A 23,391-nucleotide genomic window follows, 5' to 3' on the forward strand; every position below is an offset into this window, starting at 1 on the left:
TCCCCTTTCAGTTTTGTGTCTTAACCAGTCAGCTCCGTAAGTTTGTTTATCTTTCTCCAAGCACATTTCAATTATGATATACATCATTGTACTGGATTGAAGTATTACTTTAAAGCAGCCTGTCTCCCTCTAGTGCCCAACCACAGCAAACCATCTATCAGAATGTAGGCCAAGCCCAAGGCAAGCCTGGGGAGAGTGAAGGGGACCAATCTCTCTATGTGCCTCTGCAGAGGGGTGAGTAGGCTACAATTCTAGTGTGACTGACATTAACCCTTAAAACTCCAGCCATTTTAAGTTTTTGTGTTATATGTTTTAATTACTTAATCGAGGTCTTAGGTATGTGCAATACTCACTATCACAGCACAACCTAAGCAATATTATTAAAGTACTGTCATTTAACCACTTATATACTCAAACATGAGAAAACATATCATAACGTGTTTATCTTTTATTTTGAAGAAATGATTGGCAAAAAAACACAAATACATAGATTTAACTTTTTTTCACAAATTGGAATCATACACACTTATTCTGAAATATCAGAAAATACCACTGATATTTTTACTACAACTATCACAGCTAGAGATATCCCTCCTCAGTCATGTCGACACTACTGTCTAAGTCAATGGATGGATTACAGCCTGTGGATAGATGGCACTGTTGCTGATCTAGTTAATCTACCCATTTCAGACAGACAGGAAATTACTTCAATACAAACGCCTGTGGTCATTTCAGTTTACTTCTTGGTTGGTCAAAAAAAGTACTGACAAAACAATGTTTTGTGAATTTTCAGAACTTCTTTGACACATTCTGGTTGAGGTCAAATAAATGCAGGTTTTTAGTAATTTCCCAAGGATGCGTTAGGAGTTCTGAGGGTTAATGACAACAATGAAGAATGTGTATAATCAATTCACTCTGTCTCTGTCTGTCTGTCTCTTCAAAGTTAGTGAAGATGTATATGAGAAAATTATTGCCAACGACTGCAATGGGAAAGGTAAGTATATGTTCAAATATATATGTATGTATTTTTGACAATCGCTGCAATTCAATAGTTTTTTCAAATGTATGCTGAAAAAACAATATTGAGGCAAATTTAAATCACTTGATGTAATATGGCACAATAATTGCTTCCCTAATTCCAGGCTTCTAGAATGCCATCTTGAATAAGTTTTCACTCACAAATAGGGATAACAAAAACTAAAAAAAAAAAAATGGACTTTGTCAAATGAAAGATTTCATACTTTGTTATTTCTTACATCTCCCTTTTTTCTCCATAACCATAACCATCATTGTTCTTATCATCATCTTCATCGTCGTCATCATCATTATCATCATCATCATCTAAACCACTGTCATCATCACCATTATCATCACCACAACCTCAATTCAGTTTGAATTGACATGCAGGAAAATTACAATAAGAGAGGCACAATGTTATGCAGCATCATTACAGTACTTCAAATTCGCTTGCTTGTTTGATTGCATATTATCTTCATGTCAGTTATGTTAGAGTGATGCTTTCTGAATTATGGAAGCCATGTGAAATTTAGGTGTTGATTACAGTAAGATGTGTCTTTTCAGTAGTAAAATAATTGCTTAATGGATCTAAGATCTGCATTTCTTCGTCACAGTAATGAATGGTTTAGAGATAACTTTTTTCACTCTTGAGCAACCTGAAATGAAATTTCAATATAGTACATGTCATATGTTCATATGTATAATACATGAAAAAATATAATGTGGAGGAGCAACTCCACTCTATTGTCAGCACTTTGAGAAAATAAGATATTTCCAGGCATCTTATTCTCAGGTATTATTTCAGGTACATATTCTCAGCTACACATTTGACTGGGCTCTAAGCATAGTCCTCTAAGAAACTCATGTCAAAAACACTGTTAGCAGCATGATTATCTCTGTGTTCTTGCAAAGACTCATGGGAACACAATAAAATGGTGATACCAAGGCACCCCATGTGTTTATTTGCCTTACTGGTTTAGTACTTACTTTAGGTGCTTCAAGTTCATATTGATGTAACATGGTTCTGTTGAATTAATTCATTGCTGTGGCAAAATATGTCAGTTCAACATAATAACATTGTGTTTGAAATAAGAGGTTGTTTAATTTGATTAAACACGGTATGAAGTAGCCTATACTTACTACTTGTGCTGTGTCTTGTGTTGTGTTGTGTTTTAGTGGTGAATTGTATATACGAGTATGTGCATCTCTCTCTATGCATGTTTGGGTTTGTTTGTGAGAGACCATGCCCCTCTGCCACTTAATGCAGAATCAGCACAGACCGGCCTGCACACACACACACACACACACACACACACACACAAATTGCAGGACTCAACATTTCGGGTGAAGCGTGGTATGTGCTTTTTGTGGTGTGTCTTGTGTTGTGTTTTAGTGGTGAATTGTATATCTGTGTGTGAGTCTGTATGCATCTCTCTCTATGCATGTGTGGTTTGTTTGTGAGAGAGTATGCCCTCTGCCATGAAAAAAGCCCACACGAGATCTCGCACCTCTCATTCCACACTAACTGAAGCAGACAACCCTACACACACATATGCACATACACAATCGCATGCATGTATACACACTGAGGCCATTGCGGCCATCAGCTGCCTGGAAATGAGGTGGCAAAGAGCTATTATGCAGCCAATGAGCAAGCGCTGTCCGCAACCTCACTTCCTCTGAGACGGCTTGGTGGCCTTTCACTTCGCCTCACGCTTCAACACACTCGCTTATCTTCCCTCTGCAGAGCAGGTTAAACCAAATGGACATTATTCACCTGAGAGTACGAAAGCTCTCCCAGTTCTCAGTTCCCACTATGAAGATGTAGAACACTATGCACAAGGAGGGTGTGTAAAACAAAACAAACAAAACAAAAAACATGTGTTGTTTTTGTTGAATAGCATGCAGGTTTATATATTGACTGTAATGTTAGCATTATTCTCAGTTGTAGCAAGGCTGATGAGATGAGAAACATGATCCACTGAAACCCACCCCACCACATTGACATTTAAACTCGGTCAACTTAGCCACACATACTAGCATACTCACACACACAGAGAGAGAGACAAGACACACACATGCACAAGCAAACACACACGCACACAATGTATCAGCATGTTCTTTTAGCAGCTCCTACCACTGGGGTCTAGCTGTTGGTCTATGTTCACCACATTCACACACAGTGAGACCTATCAGTACCCCAGTCTCAAGCTGAGGAAAGTTACTCTCATTCCCCCTGTCTCTGGCCCTTTCCGAAACCAGCCCCTAAATCCTAACACTACACACTTCCACTTCGTTTGCGCGTTCACGCGAGGGTCCGCCACATTAAGTATCATCCGAAACGAATTTTGAGTCGAGTGAAGTGCCTAGGGAGAGGGGCTACCACGCCTCCAGGAGCAAGTCAGCATCGATGCTGACTTGAAACGCAGGTGCGACCGTTTTCAAGTGTTCGTGCAGCTCGTGAATCTCCCTGCCAGTTGTTTTTTGGTCCGTATGACGGCATTTACAGATAAAAGCGTGATTTAAGCTACATTGTAACAACTCATGTTCAGTTTGATACTCAGTAAAATGTGCAAGATCGTACAGAAGTAGGCTGTAATATTTGAACACATGTGCAGGTCGCATTTACAGCACTTTTATAATTTGATGTTAAATAAAGCATAAAATGCAACTCCACTCATAGTAATGAAAGGAGAGAAGAGGGATGTATATCCTAATACATAGGGGTGTCCAGAACATCTTAATTGGCGATTTAATATATATTGGCTTCATAATTTCTATGAAAACGAATATGACGTCAACTTCCTTCTCCCTTCAAGCGCATCCGAAATGTAGCGCTGTTTTAACCCCCTAACCCTTCAAATGCGAGTGTTCTCCGCACCCACGAGTGGACTTGAAAAGGAAGTTCACTCGCTAACCAAGTCGAAGTGAGTAGGGATCCGTTTCGGAAAGGGCCTCTGTCTCTCTCTTTCCCTCTCTCTCTCTTTCTATCTATCAGCAATGAGTCTTTGTCATAGGCCCTTGTCCTCGGTTTAGGTCACTGACGGTGCAGGCCTTTGCAGATCCTGCTGGAACGAGGAGCCTATCCCGAGACGGCTGGACAAGGCCAACCTGGTGGTGGTTAAGGAGGAGGGAGGGAACATAAAAAATAGGCACCTGAAAGGAGCAGGCAGGTGCAAAGTCATGTCATTACATACTGATGCAGACTGGTGATTGGACGGAAACAGTGATGGAATGAGCTTATTGCAGATGCTTCCATTTCTCTCTCTAATCTTCCTGCACCCACCCTCAGTCTTCTCCCTCGGTTTCTTTCTTCTGTAATTCTCACTCAGCATCTTAAGCCCACCTTACAGTGACAGACTTTGACCAGACTTGGGAAATATTCTTGAAAGATTGTAGTCTTTTAACTAATGCCCCTCATTCAAGCTTTACTCAAAAGACTACAATCTTTCAAGAATCTTTCCCAAATCTTGTCAAACTCTGTCAGTGTAAGGTAGGCTTTCGTGACGCGAGCAAGCTGTCAGTTAAGTGGGTGGAGGAAACACTGCACGTTTGTTTGTGTCTGTCAGAACAGCAGAATGTCTTTCCACCACCGCTATTTTTTTATTCTGTCCAGCGACAGAGTGCTGATCCTCCTTCTTCTACAAGGTAAGGTCATCGGAAAACACCACCTCTCTTTTTTTTTTTAAAGGTTTTAGTTAGTTTAGTTCAGTTCATTTGTTGTTTTTTGACATGCTTCTATACAACTAAGACGAGAGAGTACTGTAGCAAAGACTTCCTTTTTTGGGTGTATGTGCTGAGTCCATCAACAATCTAAACACATTCAGTATGGACATGTCAGATCAAAAAGGTTTCAGGGTTTCAGATTTAGGTTCATCTACAGTATTTGCATTATTCTCATGATAGCTGACTTGCTTTTGGCAAAATGGGCTCAATGCGTCAAAACTCTATACATCAGAGACACAACACTTTGAGGTAAATTACTCACATCTAAACTGTTAACTCGACCAGTCAAACTAACTCGCAATATTTGATGAACCTGAACAGTGGTCTATGGGCATTCAAAAACAGGATGTGTGTAAAGAGGATATAGAATGGATGAATTAAGTATTGCACTTTGCTCTCTGATGTTAAAATATTATATTCAACTTTGATTTACAAAAAAATAAACTCAATTGCAATTTCACAAGCCCAATTAAAACCGTATACAGTGGGGAGCACATGTATTTGATACCATGCTAAGGTTCAGTTTTGCAAGTAAGTGCCTTCAGGTGTGTATTTGAGAGGTTGCAATTACCCGATGTGTTTGTGTTTCGTGTTTTTGGATACATGTGTTTAACAAATGGTACTCTGAGATTTCATTTTTGAACAAAGTGTTATGCAGGACCAAGTGTGTCGCATAATTGCAGAATTGCAACTAGAGTGCAAAGCAGCACCTTTGTTTAAGGTATAGGTACATGTGTTTGAGATATGGCAACAAAACTTCAAGTTGTGTTACTTTAGTCTAAGCATGGGTCTACAGTGTTCAAGCAACGGGCAAAAACTGTAAAGAGCGGACACATATGGCGCTACAGTTGAGCAGTTGAGTTTTCCATATGCTTCAAAGTGGTCAGCTTAAGATGTTATGGAGCTAATGTCCGTTACATACTATGAGCTATGGACAAAAAGACTCCTATGAATTTAACAAACTGTTTATTATTGAAATTGAATGTACAGTATCAAGTGTGATCCAATGTTTGAGGGAAACTACGCACTGCATTCAATTTTGTCTACATGTTTGTCAAATCGAGGATTTAACTAGAGGGGCATAAGTGACATTTCACCAACTTCACAGGAGGGCCCAAACAACACCAATTGGTTCAGCTCGTTCAGTGTTAAGTCACAAATAACTGAAATTATTTTTGTACTAATTTTGTACTTTCAACAGTAGAAATCGCTGATCAAGAACTTTCTTTTGATATATATCTCAGTTTCGCCAAAAATGTCACTTAAGCCCCTCTGCAGTCTGCACACAAAATATGTTGTTTTGCTTTCTGTTCTAACATTGATTGATTATTGGAATTATTTGGAGTTTTTTTTTTTTTTTGGTTTTACTTATTTTTCTTCCTGGCTGAATGAAAGAGGATGAGCTCTCATTTTGGCATCTTATCCAGTATAGTTTTCCTACTTTTCCATCATGGCCATCCCGATCACAAGAGATACAAGTTGATTTGTTTATGCCTGTTCTAATGCATTATTTCTGAAGGATAGCACAGGGATTCTTAGGGATTTGCAAACAGCACAGGCAAAGAGCCATCAAGAACATCCTGGAAGCTACTGAGAAGTCCTCGCGGTGGCTCTAGTTAAGGAGGGGGGACATGTGGCGTAGTGCGCTACCTGGACACAAGTCAGGGCTCGATCACCCCCAGTTTGAGGGTGTCTGATGTAAGACCCGGAACACCCTATGACCCTGTGAGCATCACTGACGATGTGTCCAGGTTGCACCACAAGGTGTAGTCAAGTACCAGTGTTACTGTCGTCAGTGTGTTCTGCATTGAAAGTGAGGCTGTGTTCTTTCTGCTGTCTTTCAGGTGTGAGTGGAGTGGATGATGTGACTAACATGAGTGCTGTGGTTGGAGAATCTGTGGTGTTGCCATCTGGATATCAGAGGAGCGAGGTTAAAAGGGCTGAATGGAATTTTAATGATAAAGTAATTGTGGATCTCAATCGGAAGTATAAAAGCCAATTCAGTGAAAGATTAGAAATGAACTCCAGCCATTTAAGTTTAACTGTGAGAAAAATAACAAAAGCAGATAGAGGAATATTTACATTTGTCGGCACAAACAAAGCAGATGCACAGATTCCAACAAAGACTATTCGACTACAAGTTTATGGTAAGCAGAGTCTCCCACCTTCCCCCTGTCAAAATGTGTATATTTGTTGCAAAGTTGGATACAGTGATATGCGTATGTGCTTTTACATTATTGTGTCAAATAATACACACACACACACACACAAACACACACACAGTCTAGTTCCCAGTGATTACTCTGAGAGCCATTCATTCCATTATTGGTCTTTTTGGGCGTTATTTGCCTAATGTTTCCTAAAGAATGACAAATGTGTATTCAGATTCCACTCTGACGGTAGACATCCAGAAGAATGTGACTCTTCACCAGCTGAACAACACCTGCACGGTCAGTTTGCTCTGCAATGCCAGCGGTCCACCAGATGTGCAGTTTTCATGGAGCGGCCATTGCACAGGGAGTGGTGCCAAACAGCACTTTTCTCTATCACCAGCAGAGGGTAGTGTCACATGTGCATGTAAAGCAAGTGAGGGCTGGAATCATAAGCTGGTGACTGCAGACTTCAAGTGTGAGAGCAAGACTTCAGATAACTCTGTGGAGCCTGATGTTATCAACAGGATTTCATCTAACGGTGAGCCTTGTTTTTAATCAGACAGCACTGATATGTGGCTAAAATGATCTGTCATAGTGAAGAGGGTTGCATTACTTCTAGTTCAATATCAAAATGTCACAGACCTGAAGTGTCATAATATATAATGATGACAGACAACAATATAAGCACTTTCATCAAACATTGGCAAAGTCAATATCAGTATAAAGTAGATTGAATTGATCTGTGCTCATCAAGTATGTGTGCTTGTATGTATTTGAGACAGAGTGGTACCTTGTGGCGATTCCTGCAGCTGGTGGAGTTCTTGTCGGCATAATAGTTGGTGTTTGCTGTTACAAGGGACACAATGGTTTGTAAACACACACACACACACACACACACACACACACAAAATACCTAAACCTTTTTTGCAATTCATCACACTTACTGCTAAACACTATACACAATTTCTTACATTAGACACTTTGTTCAAAAGTGAAATCTCCTGTTATGGGAAAACAATTCTGTTCAAAATGCAAGCAGACCTGGCAATTGGTAAAACCCACAGACATACCCGAAAAGAGAAAACTGAACACGATTCAGTCTGAGGCTTAGCACTACAAATAGACTTCAGATAAGTTATTGTGTACCTGTGCAAGTGTGTACTTTTACATTGAGTAGCTATAAAAACTGAAGTGTAAACTAGGGATTGTGAATAAGTTCATTCTCCCACTGTTGTGTTGCTGCTGTTTTAGGTAGTAACAGTAGCAGTTGGAATACTGTAGCTTTGAGACAAGGGCTGCTTTTCTGTTCATCCACTGTTTATTGCAATAAAAACAACCCAAATGTAAAACATAATACAATTACACTGATGACAATTTGTGACCCTAAAAAGTAGAGTGACTTCTTAGCAGGGTTACTAACAACTTGTACCATCATAATGTGTCAATGAGGACAACCGACACTCAAGTCCACAGTTGACTAAAGTATATTCACATGTCTCCTTTCAGTTTTGTGTCTTAACCAATCAGCTCCGTAAGTTTGTTTTTGTTCCTAAATCACATTTCAATAATGATATACAGGTCACTGTACTTACGGAATGAAATGTTACCTTAACACACCCTGTCTCCCTCTAGTGCTCAACCACAGCAAACCATCTATCAGAATGTAGGCCAAGCCCAAGGGAAGCCAGGGGGGAGTGAAGGGGACCAATCTCTCTATGTGCCTCTGCAGACGGGTGAGTAGGTTATGATTCCGGTGTGACTGACATTAACCCTTAGAACTCCAGCCATGTTTTGTAGGTTTTTGCGTTACTATGTGTTAATGACTTTATTAGTAGTGTCTACTTCATGTTCACACTACTTTCCATAATGCAAGTCAGTGGGTGGATTATGGTCTATGGATAGATGGCGCAGTTGCTGATCTAGTTAATCTACCCATTTCAGACAGCAGGAAATAACCATTTCAGTTTACTTCTTGGTTGGTCAAAAAAGTACTGACAAAACAATGTTTTGTGAATTTTCAGAATGTCTTTGACACATTATGGTTGAGGTCAAATAAATGCAGGTTTTCAAAATGACAATAACATTGGTTTTACTTCATGGATCTGATATCCACTTAGCTTAGCATTATCCCTGAACCCTCTCCTTTCAATAGACTCCAGTGGAACCTCTGGACAATGAGGGCCAGATGTACTAACGTTTTGCGCCCATTTCAGGCGTAACGTGCGTGTATAAACATGGGGAGGATATGTACAGACAGGCCGCAATGAGGGAAACGCGCAGACTGCCTGCCGTGGGAGCTGAGAATGGCTATTTGCGCTTTTCAGTGTCATGCATATTAATTCCTGGGCGGATCAACTGAAAATGGGTGTAACGCGCAAGTACAGGGGAGGAGAGGTGCTAATAGCGATTGATTAAGTATTCCGCCAGATGTATGAAAACAGCGCACGTCTATTTTGCGTTGAAAAACTTCCGCCTTCTGAAAGCAGGTGTAATCCAGATTGCGGTTGAATGCGTCTATTAGAAAAACTTTTAGAGACAGCTGAATCAATATTCAGAGCATCCGTTTTCTTCATTGTACTATGTCAAAAGCAACCTTAACTTTTGTTTGCCTCTCTAAAATCGTATTTTCTCTTTCACGACATAGCCTACACTTCCCAATCTGTTAGGCATTAAATCATATCCCAAGTATACGTGCAGTAAATAGTTCAAGTATTTTTTAAGTGGATTAGTAGAACTACTAGGCTTAACTGTACTCTGTCTGTCGCTGCTCGTTGACATCTCTTTGTATCATGTATGATCGCTAAACTTTGATTCTTTTTAATGTTGCAATATTCAACTGCGCTCGTTGTTCAGCTTTGCATGCGCAAATGGCGTGGTAAAGGGGGCGGGAACGGGCGGCACGGAACGCAGTTAACGTAATGAAGTGATAGTTTAGTAAATTCCACGCAATATAGCAAAGCACAGCGTTCGCACTCTGCGCATACAAAAAGTCGCTATTAGCACTGTCTTAGTACATCTGGCCCTGAGTGTAATGTTAAGTGTTTAAATCAGTTAAAGTTAGTCATTTCCCAAGGATGCGTTAGGAGTTTTGAGGGTTAGGTGCTGTGTCCACCAAACGCGTTTTTTGCGCCGACGGCGACAATTTTCAATGTTAAGTCTATGTAGCTCAGCGCTCACAGCGCTGAGCGCCCTCGGCGGAAAAAAACGCCGGCGCCGACCGTTTTTTGTCGCAGCGCTCAGAGCGCTCAAAGTTGAAATCTGTTTAACTTTTAGAACAGCGCCGGGCTCGTCAATGGCACTTCTCGTTATAAACAGTCACTGGTTTTGGTAACTTAGCAACAATAAACACTTATCGAAGCGCCGAGAGGAGGAGGTTTTGGGCGCTCTGGCTGTAAAAAACGCATTTGGTGGACACAGCACCTTAATGACAACAATGAAGAATGTGTATAATCAATTCACTCTGTCTCTGTCTGTCTGTCTCTTCAAAGTTAGTGAAGATGTATATGAGAAAATTATTGCCAACGACTGCGATGGGAAAGGTAAGTATACAGTATGTTCAGATACGTATATTAATTTATGTATTTTTGACATTCGCTGCAATTGAAGAGTTTTTTCAAATCTATGCTGAAAAAACAATATTGAGGCAAATTTAAATCTCTTGATGTAATATGGCACAATAATTACTTCCCTAATTCCAGGCTTCTAGAATGCCATCTTGAATAAGAGTTCATACTTTGTTATTTCTTACATCTCCCTTTTTTCTCCATCATCATCGTCACCATAACCATCATTGTTCTTACCATCATCATCATCATCATCATCATCGTCATCATCTTCATTATTCTTATCATCATCGTCGTCATCATCATCATCATCGTCATCTAAACCACTGTTATCACCACCATTATCATCACCACAACTTCAATTCAGTTTGAATTCACATGCAGGAAAATTACAATAAGAGAAGCACGGTTATGTTATGCAGCATCATTATAGGCTACAGTACTTCAAATTCGCTTGCTTGTTTGATTGCATATTATCTTCATGTCAGTTATGTTAGAGTGATGCTTTCTGAATTATGGAAGCCATGTGAAATGTAGGTGTTGATTAAGATGTGTCTTTTCAGTAGTAAAATAATTGCTTAATGGATCTAAGATCTGCATTTCTTCGTCACAGTAATGATTTGCATTTGTCCTATCAAAAAAGACGGGCAGTTTAGAGACTTTTTTCACTCTTGAGCAACCTGAACTAAAATTTAAATATAGTACATGTCATATGTTCATATGTACTATATAATACATGAAAAAACATAATGTGGAGGAGCAACTCCAATTAAATTAAAAAAAAATATTAAGATGACAAGTCACAGATGCTTCATTGGACAGCCCACATGAGATGTTTGATTGAAGGAATTATGCTTGATCAGTGTTCAAAACAAAGTAGCTAAACATGCAAGGACATTTGGAAAATCAAAGTACTGCACGTCTGGATGTTACAGCAAAGATGAGTTGTGCTCTCTCTCGCTACACGTGAATGATTGGGGTCACCTGCCAAAAATGGTTGGGAATACCTGACTTAGGTGCTTCATATTGATGTAACATGATGTAACAAATATGTCAGTTCAACATAATAACATTGTGTTTGAAAGAAGAGTTTGTTTAATTTAATGTTTTGTGGTTCAGTACTGTAAATGTGACAAAACCTTTTTCCCTTTCCCCTAAAATATGCCTACCTTACTTAATTCAGTTTTTTAAAAAGCGGATTACTATGACTTTGAACACAATAAGGATGTGTTTCATTCAGACCTACGGTTTCATGTAATTGTAACGTAATATGGCTAGATAAATTGGACAGCCCAAACTTTTTTACAGTGTACTAGGCAGAGAGGAGACATAATCATTTGAGTCTGTGTATTTACAAATGTATTGTTGGGCAGCCAGAACTTCCCAAGATAGAGAAACCCCTGGACACCTGCTAATATCGTCCGCACCCCATCCAAGAAAATACTTTCAACATCACTGCAGGGAGAGTTATAATTTGGCCGGAGTGTTTCACTTCCCTATCCCACGATTCTAAAAGCAAAACTATGAAAATAACATTATAGTTAACCAGTAGACAGTAAATGATTCTTGAAGAAAATGTAGTAAGTATCTTTGTTGGGTTAGGAAACAAAGCGGCAAACTAAAAAGACTAACTGAAGGAAGTCCCTTACTGTGAACAGATATGGGGTATGAAGCCATACGGAGAACATTCTAAAGCAGGCAAATTGCAGCAACAGGATCAATCTTCGAGATTTCGGTGTCAACCACTCGTTTGCATCCTAGGCAATACAGAAAACGGGCTTTAAGTGTAAAATACCAAACTATTCCTTTAATCCAAGCAGACATCGGGTGACAACAGTAAACCCAGCATTCATGCGTTCAGCGTTCATGACCCAATACTTTTTCCAAGCCCAAAAAGTATTGAGTCATTGTTTGACTTTCAAACTTCTGAGGAGAAAATCCCAAGCGTATCCAATGGAAAAAAATAAACACGCAACAATCATCAATTTACAGAGTAGTCTGAAAAATCAATAATTGAAATTTCAATTGACAATTTTTCGTTCTTGTCATGAACGTAAAGGGTCTCAACACTCTATGGGAATAAGGTATCTGACAGAAATAGACATTGTGAATGAGGAACTGAACTCACTGCAACCATGGAGCTGTCCTCCTGAAGCAACAATAATACATTCATGAATGCATGTAGTAGCTAGTGTATGGTTATTACTATTTATTAGATTTTCTAAAAATGGTTATTCCTAGATTTTATACAAAAGCAGCCACTGCCTTCATTGGGTAAAGGCATTTATATAAGGGATATAAAAAAAGATCCACTGAAACGAAATAACACTGAGGTCAACCAGTGTGAGCAGAGGTGTCACAAGAGTTGAAACAATGGCCTTAAAAATAGAGGTAATGGTAAATGGCAAAGGTATTTCCTTTCAGTGTATCTTTTTACAACCCTGGTATGCCTTAACACTATGACGGTAATTGCTGCATTTGTAATCATGATCTACTTTTAAAATGGATCCAGAGGTGCATTCTAGTATTTCAAGGTTATGTCTACAGTTTTGGTTTTAGAATGGGAGTGCACAGGCCTCCCCTGTACAAGACTTGTCTTGCTAATAAAAATGTGCGGCTGTCAACAACATCATTATCCCTCATCTTTCTGCACTTCTCTGTAGGCACATATGTGTAATATATTCTGGTATCCTAAGTACAAAAGGAATTTTCCAACAGGCTTGAATTGTTAGGTTCAGTTACTCAAATGCTAAGGTCATGCTCACAGGTTTCTGAGGAACCATATTGCCCACGTAGCCTGTGACGGAATATGAAGGTTTGGTTTACTATAACAACCACTAGTGTTCTAAAAATCATGGAAATCTCTAAATCTGCAGTTGTCTCTGAAATATTTTTGAAGTATCAAGCCATAACATTCGCACAACACATTTACTTCTGTACGTTTTATCACAAACGCCCTTTTAAGTTTCCCATAGTACGCGTGGCAAACTTCACAAACGTCACCTCACATCACGACTGTTAAAGACAGAAAATGACACATGGGATTGGGCGAGAGTGCTGAGTGGAAAGAGAGTGAAGACAAGTTCAGTTCCTCTTAAAGATTAGGAAACCGCACATGAAGATAACTCTCTGACAGATCAAGGCCATTACCATCATGAGGCTCTTTCTAGCAGCATGTGAGTTTTTTTCTCTATGTTTGCGTAAAGTATATTATCAGCGGTTTGTGTGAGCTGTGTGTGTGTGTGTGTGTGTGTGTGTGTGTGCATGAATGTGTGTGTTTGTCTCTGTGTGTAGAGAGAGCCAGACTAAGACTTAGAGAGAGAAGGAGTGTGTTTTTTGTGTGTGTTAGACATGTAGCGGGAACTGTGTGCTTTAATTAAAATGTATGAGAGATCAGAGATAAGGGGGGGTTGGGGGAGTCAAGTAAATAATAGTAAAATCTTGTTGTCAAACATATAGCGCACGCACACACACACACACACACACACACTTACATACTTTTTAAAGGTTATTTTTTGGGCTTTTTATGCCTTTATTTGGACAGGACAGTAGAGAGAATGACAGGAAGCGAGTGGGAGAGAGAGCTGGGGTGGGATCCGGAAAGGACAACGGGGCGGGAATCGAACCCGGGTCGCCAGCGTGCAGAGCAGGTGCCCCAGCCAGTTGCGCCACGGCTGGGGCCCACATACTTATATACTTAAACACAGAAAGAAACATTTTAGAAAAACAAAAAAATTATGAAACAGAGTGCAGTAACAGTGAGGAAAAAGGAAGATAAAGTATCTTATCTTAACACTTTGTGTGGAAATAAAGAGCATCAAAGTAGACAGAGGGTGAGAATAAGAAAGTGGACTGGCTGCAACCATGGAAGTTGTCACTGTCTCTTTAAAGGAACACTTCAATGCGTGCACTCACTGGCTCTGGCGCGCGGCACTACTTTGATAGCACTTAAGGCAGGTTTAGACTTGCTGCAGACAACGCGTTCGCATCATGGTTGCCTCGCGTATTTTGCGGTGGTTTGGTGCGTCGGTCGTGCACGTCGTCGCAAGCGAACATGACGCGTCCGCGAGATGCAATACTGATAAGAAAGTAGGGGGCGATCACTCAAAAAAAAGGTGACTGCAAGATGAATTATCGACATCGAAGCTGGGGGCAATCATGAGAGTAAACAATGGCACATGGCCAACTTCCACAGCTGAATTACTATCGTCTCCCCCTAGTGAAGACCTCCAGTTGGGTGCGTAATGCTGCAGCGAGTCTGTACACAGGACACAGCAGGTCGCACACGGTCGCATACGCTTACGTTTGGTCTAACGGCAAGTATAATCCCAGCCTTAGCTAGCAGGATCCAAACAGAGATGAATTTAGAAACGACCAAACATCTCCATGTTTTCCCTATTAAAATACAGTAACACGAGTCGTCAACAGCCAAGTATGGTGAAACAAAATAAAACGTGGTGCATTTCTAAGCGGGTAAGAGGGATAACTATGTTGTGTGGCAGAATAACACTTGGGAGCACTTGATATTACTCTGTGCAGTAATATCATCACTCTTGCACTTTCAGTTTCACTTTGAAGTGCCAAGTGTGAGAACATGGAAGTGGACTTGTTGCAACCATGGGAGTTGTCGCTCTTTGAAGCAAAAATATACTGTGGTACAGAATATGCACTGTCGCCGAGTTGAAACCATCTGTTTTCAATCAAGTGAGACATAAAGCCAGGTTTATCAGCAAGAAGACAAGACATGAACGAGACAGAACACAGATTAAACATGACAATGATGATAATGTAATGCCATCTAATGTCTGTTTTGGTTTCAGTGTTGGGCTCCCTGTGTTGTTCTCTGTACACAGCAGGTAAAAGAACATTTTGATAATCTCACATCAGGCTGTTTGTGTTCCTATGTTGCTCATGAATATGCCTCTTCTTCAGAAAGTCTCAAGGCTGTAGTGGTTATGGAGCCAAACTTGTGGCCAGTTTTCTATGGAGAGCATATCAGCCTTCGATGTGACATACGGGGAGAACCAAACTATGGTCAGTGGTGGTACCGGTGGTACAAAGATGGTTCTCTACTGGAAGACACCGGGAAGAGCGTAATTTCAATCTACCAGAGGGACTACACATTCTACGGCAGTCTTTATAAATGTACAGCATCACAGAGTCATGGGTTTGGGCTTGAAAGTGAATCATACAAAATGCTTCCAATGGGTGAGTAATATTTTTTCATCAGCCATGAAGCATGTCAAACCTAATTGGCTGAACTAATCAATTCTTTCTTTACCTTATTGTATGTCACAGATCCTTTTCTGTAATTAGTAAACAAATAGAAACAATGTTATTTGGCTTATAAAAATTTGATTAATGCTAATTATGTCCAGAAATACCTCATGCTACAATCACCATCCAGAGTCCTCAACGGCCCTCCTTCTACCGTGGAGACAAAGTCACTCTGAGGTGTGACATCACGAGTGAAGGCTGGGTGTATCACTGGGAGAGGAATAATACCAGCATCTATAATCACATCAACACAACCATCACCATCTTACTTCCTGAGGAGAGTGGTCACTATACATGTTTTGGTATGAGAAGGCAACTTCGAAGTTACAACAGTCCTAACATGACTATTTCCACGAGTGGTAAGCTTCATATGAAATATCTCATTTTCTTTTCCTCTATACTGCAAGGCTGTTAAGCTCAAATGCTTAAGCTAAGACTAAGAGAAAAGAAAGGAAAAAGGGGCATATTTCTATGTCCATTCTGGAGTCGCTCTGAGGTGTGTGATGAAGTTACACAGTAACTGGACATAATGTAAGTGGTACAATGACACCGAAAACAGTCTTATGGTTGAGGGGAACAACTCCACCATCACCAGAGCTACTGACTCTGATGAGAGGATACTGGTGTCAGGGGGTGAGAAGAGAGAGAGCTACATCATCATAGCTCAGTAACTTGTTTATATTAGAAGGGTGAGGGTTTTTTTTTTTTTAAAGCAACACTAAAGAGTTTTTCATACCTTAAAATAATGTTTCCAAAATCCTTTCAGAGGTTCATCAACTCGTAACAGGGTGAACGGCACTTCTGCTTTCACTTCATGGCCCTCCATCGGCTATAACCGCACTATGTAACTTTACCAGATCGGGTAGTGTTTCTGTAGTCCGATGAAATATAAGAAACTACAAATTTGACTTGCTTCGATGTCGCAATACATCATACTTTCATAAAATCATGCAATATACTCTACCTTGTCTGTGGACATCGCTATTTGCTGGACCAAATAGTGTGCGTGCGACAGAGGAAAAGTGCTTTAGTGTTGCTTTAAAGGTAGAAATACTGTATATTTATTCACACATTATGTGGACATGTGCTGTTTGCTCAAAACTAACTGCACTTCAGACATTATTGTATCAGTGTATCCACTTCCTCTTCTGCTATGACATAGTGTTGGTAGATCAGTAATTGAATCACTTTCTAGTAACAATCATAATGTCAAAGGTCTCAAAACTAATTGTGTGACTTACGTTCTGTGCAAGAGGAGTAGACCACGAAGCGAGATAAGTGGGTTGGTGAGTTATGTTGCAGCATCAGTCAGGAGGGTTACACAATGAGTCATCAATAACAGCTACTGTATCATAGCACAAATTACCTCAAACTACCTCATTCAGGGCCTGTGGAGCCAGTGCACTAGATTTGGTAAACCCAGCCCAATCTGTCGGTGATTGGATTTCGCCCTGCAGCTCAAGCTGGAAACTTGCACATTTATCTCTCCTGCTTCCTTTCCACATTTGCTGGAACCAATCACAAACTGGCTTATCCACCAGGCGCACCCTGATCGTTGGTTTGATTGGTTGAAACATTATCCAAGCGTACAGAGTCATTTGAACTATGCCCATTGATCACGTCTCTTGTGCAGTAGAAATACAGCGCAGACTCCCCAGACTAATGTTCAATCTCAAAAGATTGAGCTTAGTCTGGGTATAGTCTGGGTATAGCCAGGCTACCAGCACACACAAAGAAAGCCTCAGTATGTGTAACTTGCTTATTAGGATACACCTATACGGTCTTGACTGATTCATTTTCAGGGTCTGGGTCCAGTTCATTTATAATGGCATTTATAATGGCAGTGGCTGGGGGAGTGGTCCTGACAATCATGGTTGTAAAAGTTGTACCACGTTGCTGCAGAAAGCAGAGAGGTAAAGTATAGACCTTTTAAATATGAGTGTATCTCAATTTACTTTTGTCATTAAGAGGATTTTTTGTGTCTTGATTCTTGATTTATTGCCTGCAGGTCCTGTGTCCAACTCCTCCAGTTCTGGGTTGTAAGTAACCCTCCCATACATTTAATGGTTTATGCTGTGGTTATGAAATCAATAATTTGAACAAAATGGCCTATTTCGCTGATGCTGTATTTTATTTGAGAGATACAGGTGTTATCATGGCATCACTGACAGCTGCTGACAGAGCTAAATGTGATTAGGACATTTATTTGCTAAGCTTTGTTGTTCCGACAAATATATTGTTGACTTTGACTTGAAGAGAAAGAGAAAATCAGAAGTATTTAATTTACAGCTCAGTGCCGTGACTCACCACTTGTTACTATGGTGTGCATGTTGATGTGCCATTTAGATCTCTATCGCCCTCTACTGGCCTGGCTGAGAGACATGCTGAAGAGCACCTGCACCAGTCTGATGGAGGTGAGCAAGGCCTCCCACTCGTGCATGTTCAACCTGCAGCACTATCACTATTTCAACTGACACATAGGCTATTTGTTATCATTAAAATCATATGAAATTAAATGTATTGAATACCTCATAATATGAGTGACTTTAATGACTAATTATAATGCTCTGTCCTGTAGGACGGCTTCCTGTTTACGAAACAATTCCACTCAAACACCAGAGCAGACCAGGTGAGGTCTCATGAGACAACCAGATTAATTTATCATTTATAACAGTGCCAGTACTCACTGATGTTTATTTGTTGACAGTGCTGGAAACAGTGTATGACAAACTGTCACTCAGCAAAATGGGTATGTATCTATCACTCAAGATGGACACAGTTATGACTGATACCATTTGGTATACTAATCCTAAATTGACCACTTTAATCACATTTTAATATACGAGAGATGTATGCTCTTAATTTAGAAACTTGTGTGTATACTGTATGACAATAATGTAACATATTCACCATACAACGATTCTGTATCTGTGCTTTGTGTCTAGGAAACCTTTCGTCACCATATAATCCATATCAGCTTGTGGAGTGAAGCAGCATCAGCATGGGATTGAACTCACAACCTTTAGTTTACAACCACAACAGTTTTCCTTTTGGACCCCCGTTACCTACACACTATAAAGACTTCCACCACCCATAACAAAACATGTAGTGGTGCCTGTGGTGAAAGTGATTTGTGTGCACAGATCGGGCCTCTCTTTCATTCGTCTTTTTATCTATCCTCCCTTCCTTCCTCGGTCCTCGTTCCCTCTGATCTAGATAAAGAATAATGGGGTGGCAACAATGGGATAGTCTATCCAGTGTTCTTTATATGTCAGTGGGAACGAGCCTGGAGGATCGAGGAGAGAGGTTGAGAAAGGGCCATCTGTGTTTAAAACTGTTCTGTTGATACCGTGTCTTCACCAGTAGAGTGTGAAAGTGAATTCACAGTGACTTCCTGTTCCTCCACCCCACTTGCACAACAGCAACATCATGTGCAGTCTAATGCTGACTCATTTCTTCGTTTCGTGAGAATTGCAGTACCCCCCTCTGAAGGGACAGTGAGACGTTTGGACAAGGAGGAAAACCTTTGGGGGAACTAATGATGGTGCAAGCCCCTGTATGATATTATTACTAATATTAAACCCTGTTCTGTTATGCTAATGTAGCCTGAAAAAGCCCGCACAATGAAATCAATGTAAATACATTTTCTTTCAACTTTTCATATATGCTTACATTTGTAAATGGATCCACTGTAGCCACTGTTTTTTTTTTTTTTTAATACACCATTTTTAAACATACATGTTTCTGAATCCCAGTATAAAGGGCTGTTCACACCAAGAATGATAACGATAACGATAACTATAAACAAATATCGCTCTCGTTAATATGAATGACAACGTTCACACATAAACTATAACGATAACGACATGAAGAACGATATCGTTGTTGATCACTTTCAGAGCGATTTTGAGAACGATAAAAAGTTAACAGCCAATCAGAACCCATAATATTCTAGCCATCACATTCATTAACATGAGGAGAGACTTTTCTTATCGTTGGCCAGTGTGGACGCTTTTATCGTTATCGTTATCGTTATCGTTAGAGTTATCGTTCTCGTTCTTGGTGTGAACGGCCCTTAACACCTCTGACAAACTCCCACATGAGTGTGCATGTCTCACAAGATGAAATAACCAATCAATGTAAATGTCACAATGCACCTCACCTCACTTTTTAAAACAGAAAAACAGCAGGACCTCCAGGGTTAATGTTAACTGGGGTTATAAATAGACAAAACTGAAACAGGTCGAGGTTGACCTCAGAGTGAGCAGAAGCCTGCCTGGACCTGCCTGACTCTGCAGCACATATAACAAGTACCAGAGATAGGGCACATCACACATCACATTTACATATAACACAAGGCAAACACAGACATCAGTGATATTAAAAAAAAGTCAGTGTTTGCAAGTGTATGTATTGAGGAGTATCAGTTTATAGTTGTTTTAATTGTGTGATGGATTGTAATTCTCTGATGCATTGAGGAATGCCATTGCAGACTGAGGCATGTTACATGTTGGTGAAAGACAGATGAGTGTTAGAGTTGTGTTGGAGTTGAAAATACAATTTTGAAAGTACAGAGCATGCGATTGAGTGAGCGCAGTGCAGTGGTGTGCTCATTTGGGAAGACTGCTGTGGATCTTCAAAGCTCAGTAACATAACTGTGCGATAGGTTCAGTAACTTCCTTTGTGGTGACAGCAGGCGCGTAGGAACCACGGGGGTCGGGGGGGTCGGGACACCCCCAATGTTGGACCCCCTCCCGAAAGAAAAACGCTGCAAAGTACAGATGTTGTTGATTACTTAGCTCAATTATATCCTCCTGAGTTACGGCCCCATAACTATAGCTATCGGTGCGCATCGGAGGTCTTTCACATTGTGTTTTAAGAATGTTTCCCGAAACGAAGCCCGTCTCAATAATGCAGCATGGAGCACTTCCTCACCTTGAGTGTCTGAAAGCTAATGTAGGCTACTCTCTCAGTCCAAATATTTAGTTTACGGCCTTCTTTCATTCTTTTCGAAATAGTTAAGAGGATAGCCTATTGTGGGCGAATACAGTAGTCTACGATAGCCTAAATAAGTTGCTTTTAAATGTAGGCTTGTCACTTGACGTGGCACATAGCCTAATTATCTGGTTACCTGGATTTAGCAAGTCCATACACTTTGTTCATCCAATTATAGGCTATACTTTTAAAATTAAATGTGTAACAATTTGCCTCTTATTATAATCTACACACTGCACGACGTACATAGGTTACGGGCGGATATGAGCAACCGAAGGCCTCGGTTGACTTAAGATAAACGGGCAGAATGCCTGTTTACAAACTACGTCAAACATGCAATAATATAACAAATGAAAAAAACACAAATGAAAGATGAATAGGCTACTCACTGTATTTTGTCACAAATTATGTTCATGTACAAAATGAGTTCGTTCGTGGCCACCTAGCGCGCAATTTACGCGCTGAGGTGAAGGCCCGACACATAGTCAGATAGAAGGAGCCAGTGTCATCTGCATACATTAGGCATTAGGAGTATTTACACTAGAGGTGGGCATAGATTAATTTTCTTAATCTAGATTAATTTTAGGTGCAATAGCACAACATTTAGGTGCACCCACATTTTTCATTGCATCGCCTTTAAAGGTATACTATGCAGGATTGGCGATTTCATCGCCGGTTTCGCTTTCACTTTTCATTTTCGCTCGTTTTATGCTTGCATATTTCTCTGCAGAGCTTCCCCTACAGCTTTAGCGTGTATATTTGACAAAACTCCTCAATCGGTCAGTCTGCCGAGACTTTACATGACACTTCCTGGAGTAGAGCATGGGTGCGTGCCCGGGGTCTCCTGAAGTTGCAAGTGTGGTTCTACCGCTACAGACCACTAGGACGGCCGAAAAAAACACTGTTCGACCGGTAATGACTCATTTAATCATATAACAGTATGGAACGAATTGATTAACTGAAAAACATTGCATAGTATACCTTTAACGCTAAAAGGTCAGCTTTTTATCGCGGTCCTTTCATATAATGATTTTTTTAACAACGAAAAGCCTAGAAAAAGCTTGAAACACAATAAAAGAATATATTCTTTACAAAATTATTTATATAGGCCTATTCTACATACTGACATTTCTGATATTCATGACAGCACACTAAATGCAGATTGTAGCCTACTACTATTCATATTACAACTCCGCCTCTTTAATTCAGCTGTCTGCTTGAAGCCTCAGAATGTAAACAACGTAGCATTGGCTAGTTTATCATAGTTTACTGGTGGACTGTTCAGTTTCCCCACGTGTGTTTACTGTAAATTTCAATGTGGGCTAATACTTTTCTCCTTTCGAGTTTTGGAGTTGGAAAACATTGGTATTCAGATTTTCAGTGAACTCGTGCAAGAGTGACTTGAATGTAGTTTTAATCAACTTTCTGCAGCAATGATGCTAACCGGAATTACTATTAATTTAGCTAACGTCTTCTATATGCATCATTGCTTTCATGATGTGAACGTTTTATTTGGATTAAATGTGCATGTCGAGGGGCGGGTGTCCATTGAGCGCGCACGGGAGAGAGAGGGAGAGGGAGAGCAACAAAAAGCAGGCCAAGGAGAGGGGGGTTACTTCTATACTGTTTGGTGAAGTTGCATGCATAGTCTACAATGACAGCTTATGAAAGAAAGCAGCCGAGCAGCGTCAGGTGCACCAGTGCGACCTAGACTTTTTTCAGGCGCACTTATTTGCCGTTCGCGTTAAAATATCAAGGTGAAAATGGTCATAGCTTGCGACAGCTCCGAGCCCAATTTTGAGAATAGATTAACGCCGATATTTTTTTTATTGCCCGATAAGAGTTGCAATTTAACGCAGCACGTTAACGCCGATAACGGCCCACCACTAATTTACACACAGCTGTGAGATCATGAGTATATAAAAGAAAAAGGAAAGGCCCCAGAATGCTTCCCTGTGGGACACCCATCCCACATCCCAAGGGCTGAGATATTGCAGTTAAAGTCAAATACATGGGTACATACATATAGACATGAACATAGTGTGTGTGTGTGTGTGTGTGTGTGTGTGTGTGTCTGTGTGTGTCTGTGTGTGTGTGTGGCATTTGTTGTGTTTTATTGAGAAAGACAGATGATCTGATAATGTAGAGCAGTGGTTCCCAACCTGGGGTCCACATACCCCATTAGGGCTCGCCAGAGATTGCAGGGGGTCTGCACAATGTTGCCTGGGCTGAGGTTGTGAGGTTGCCAAAATTATATTTGCACACATTGCATGTATAAAATCCCACTAACACACCCAAATGGATAATCAAAACTCTGTATAATCCAAATTAAAACATATTTTTGTTCCACATTTAAATGCATGACCTCTGACCTTACAGTATGTAAGCACCCTTCAGGTCAAGCTAGGCTAGGCATTGGTAATTCCCGATCCCGATCCTTGAATAAAACAATGTCTTGTGTGTGGATGCGGGTAGGAGTTCGGGTAGGGGGCCCTGGCTTGTCTTAGACACAGGCAAGGGGGCCTTCAAGGAAATAAGGTTGGGAAACACTGATGTAGAGTACATATAACTTGACTGTGCAAATATCTTAAAAAGGGAAAAGGGTTCTTGCTGATAAAGTTACTCTGTAGTTATTCTGCATTGTAAACTTTTGGAGGTAA

At 40.3% G+C, this 23,391-nt stretch overlaps 2 protein-coding genes across 3 annotated transcripts; both read left to right on the forward strand.

Annotated features, from left to right (window-relative positions):
* The first annotated feature begins 4,559 nt into the window (after positions 1-4,559).
* Positions 4,560-10,892, forward strand: LOC134060228 (uncharacterized). Of its 2 annotated transcripts, XM_062516862.1 has the most exons (8): positions 4,560-4,665; positions 6,588-6,890; positions 7,129-7,434; positions 7,679-7,762; positions 8,403-8,427; positions 8,529-8,629; positions 10,385-10,435; positions 10,827-10,892. In XM_062516862.1, exons 1-8 carry the CDS (start codon positions 4,596-4,598, stop codon positions 10,829-10,831), a joined length of 945 nt encoding a protein of 314 aa, XP_062372846.1. In that variant the 5' UTR covers positions 4,560-4,595; the 3' UTR covers positions 10,832-10,892. The 2 variants fall into 2 exon arrangements, with proteins under 2 accessions (XP_062372846.1, XP_062372845.1); XM_062516861.1 differs by having other exon boundaries at positions 10,385-10,837.
* Positions 10,893-13,538: 2,646 nt separating this feature from the next.
* On the forward strand, positions 13,539-19,445 carry LOC134060134 (uncharacterized). The gene is made up of 10 exons (XM_062516747.1): positions 13,539-13,635; positions 15,280-15,315; positions 15,392-15,667; positions 15,838-16,095; positions 17,539-17,649; positions 17,745-17,775; positions 18,083-18,150; positions 18,315-18,365; positions 18,444-18,485; positions 18,682-19,445. Exons 1-10 carry the CDS (start codon positions 13,614-13,616, stop codon positions 18,723-18,725), a joined length of 939 nt encoding a protein of 312 aa, XP_062372731.1. The 5' UTR covers positions 13,539-13,613; the 3' UTR covers positions 18,726-19,445.
* The last annotated feature ends 3,946 nt before the right edge of the window (positions 19,446-23,391 follow it).

Source organism: Sardina pilchardus, chromosome 16, assembly GCF_963854185.1.
Source record: "Sardina pilchardus chromosome 16, fSarPil1.1, whole genome shotgun sequence".
In the NCBI taxonomy this organism is placed as follows: Eukaryota; Metazoa; Chordata; class Actinopteri; order Clupeiformes; family Clupeidae; genus Sardina; species Sardina pilchardus.

Bases quoted from the DNA above. Each gene is read 5' to 3' on its own strand.
- LOC134060228 (XM_062516861.1), top strand. From the start codon at position 4,596: ATGTCTTTCCACCACCGCTATTTTTTTATTCTGTCCAGCGACAGAGTG. The intron at 8,428-8,528 runs GTAAGTTTGTTT...GTCTCCCTCTAG, and splicing joins TGTCTTAACCAATCAGCTCC to TGCTCAACCACAGCAAACCA. The intron at 8,630-10,384 runs GTGAGTAGGTTA...GTCTCTTCAAAG, and splicing joins CTATGTGCCTCTGCAGACGG to TTAGTGAAGATGTATATGAG.
- LOC134060134 (XM_062516747.1), top strand. From the start codon at position 13,614: ATGAGGCTCTTTCTAGCAGCAT. The intron at 15,668-15,837 runs GTGAGTAATATT...AATTATGTCCAG, and splicing joins ATACAAAATGCTTCCAATGG to AAATACCTCATGCTACAATC. The intron at 16,096-17,538 runs GTAAGCTTCATA...ATTCATTTTCAG, and splicing joins CATGACTATTTCCACGAGTG to GGTCTGGGTCCAGTTCATTT.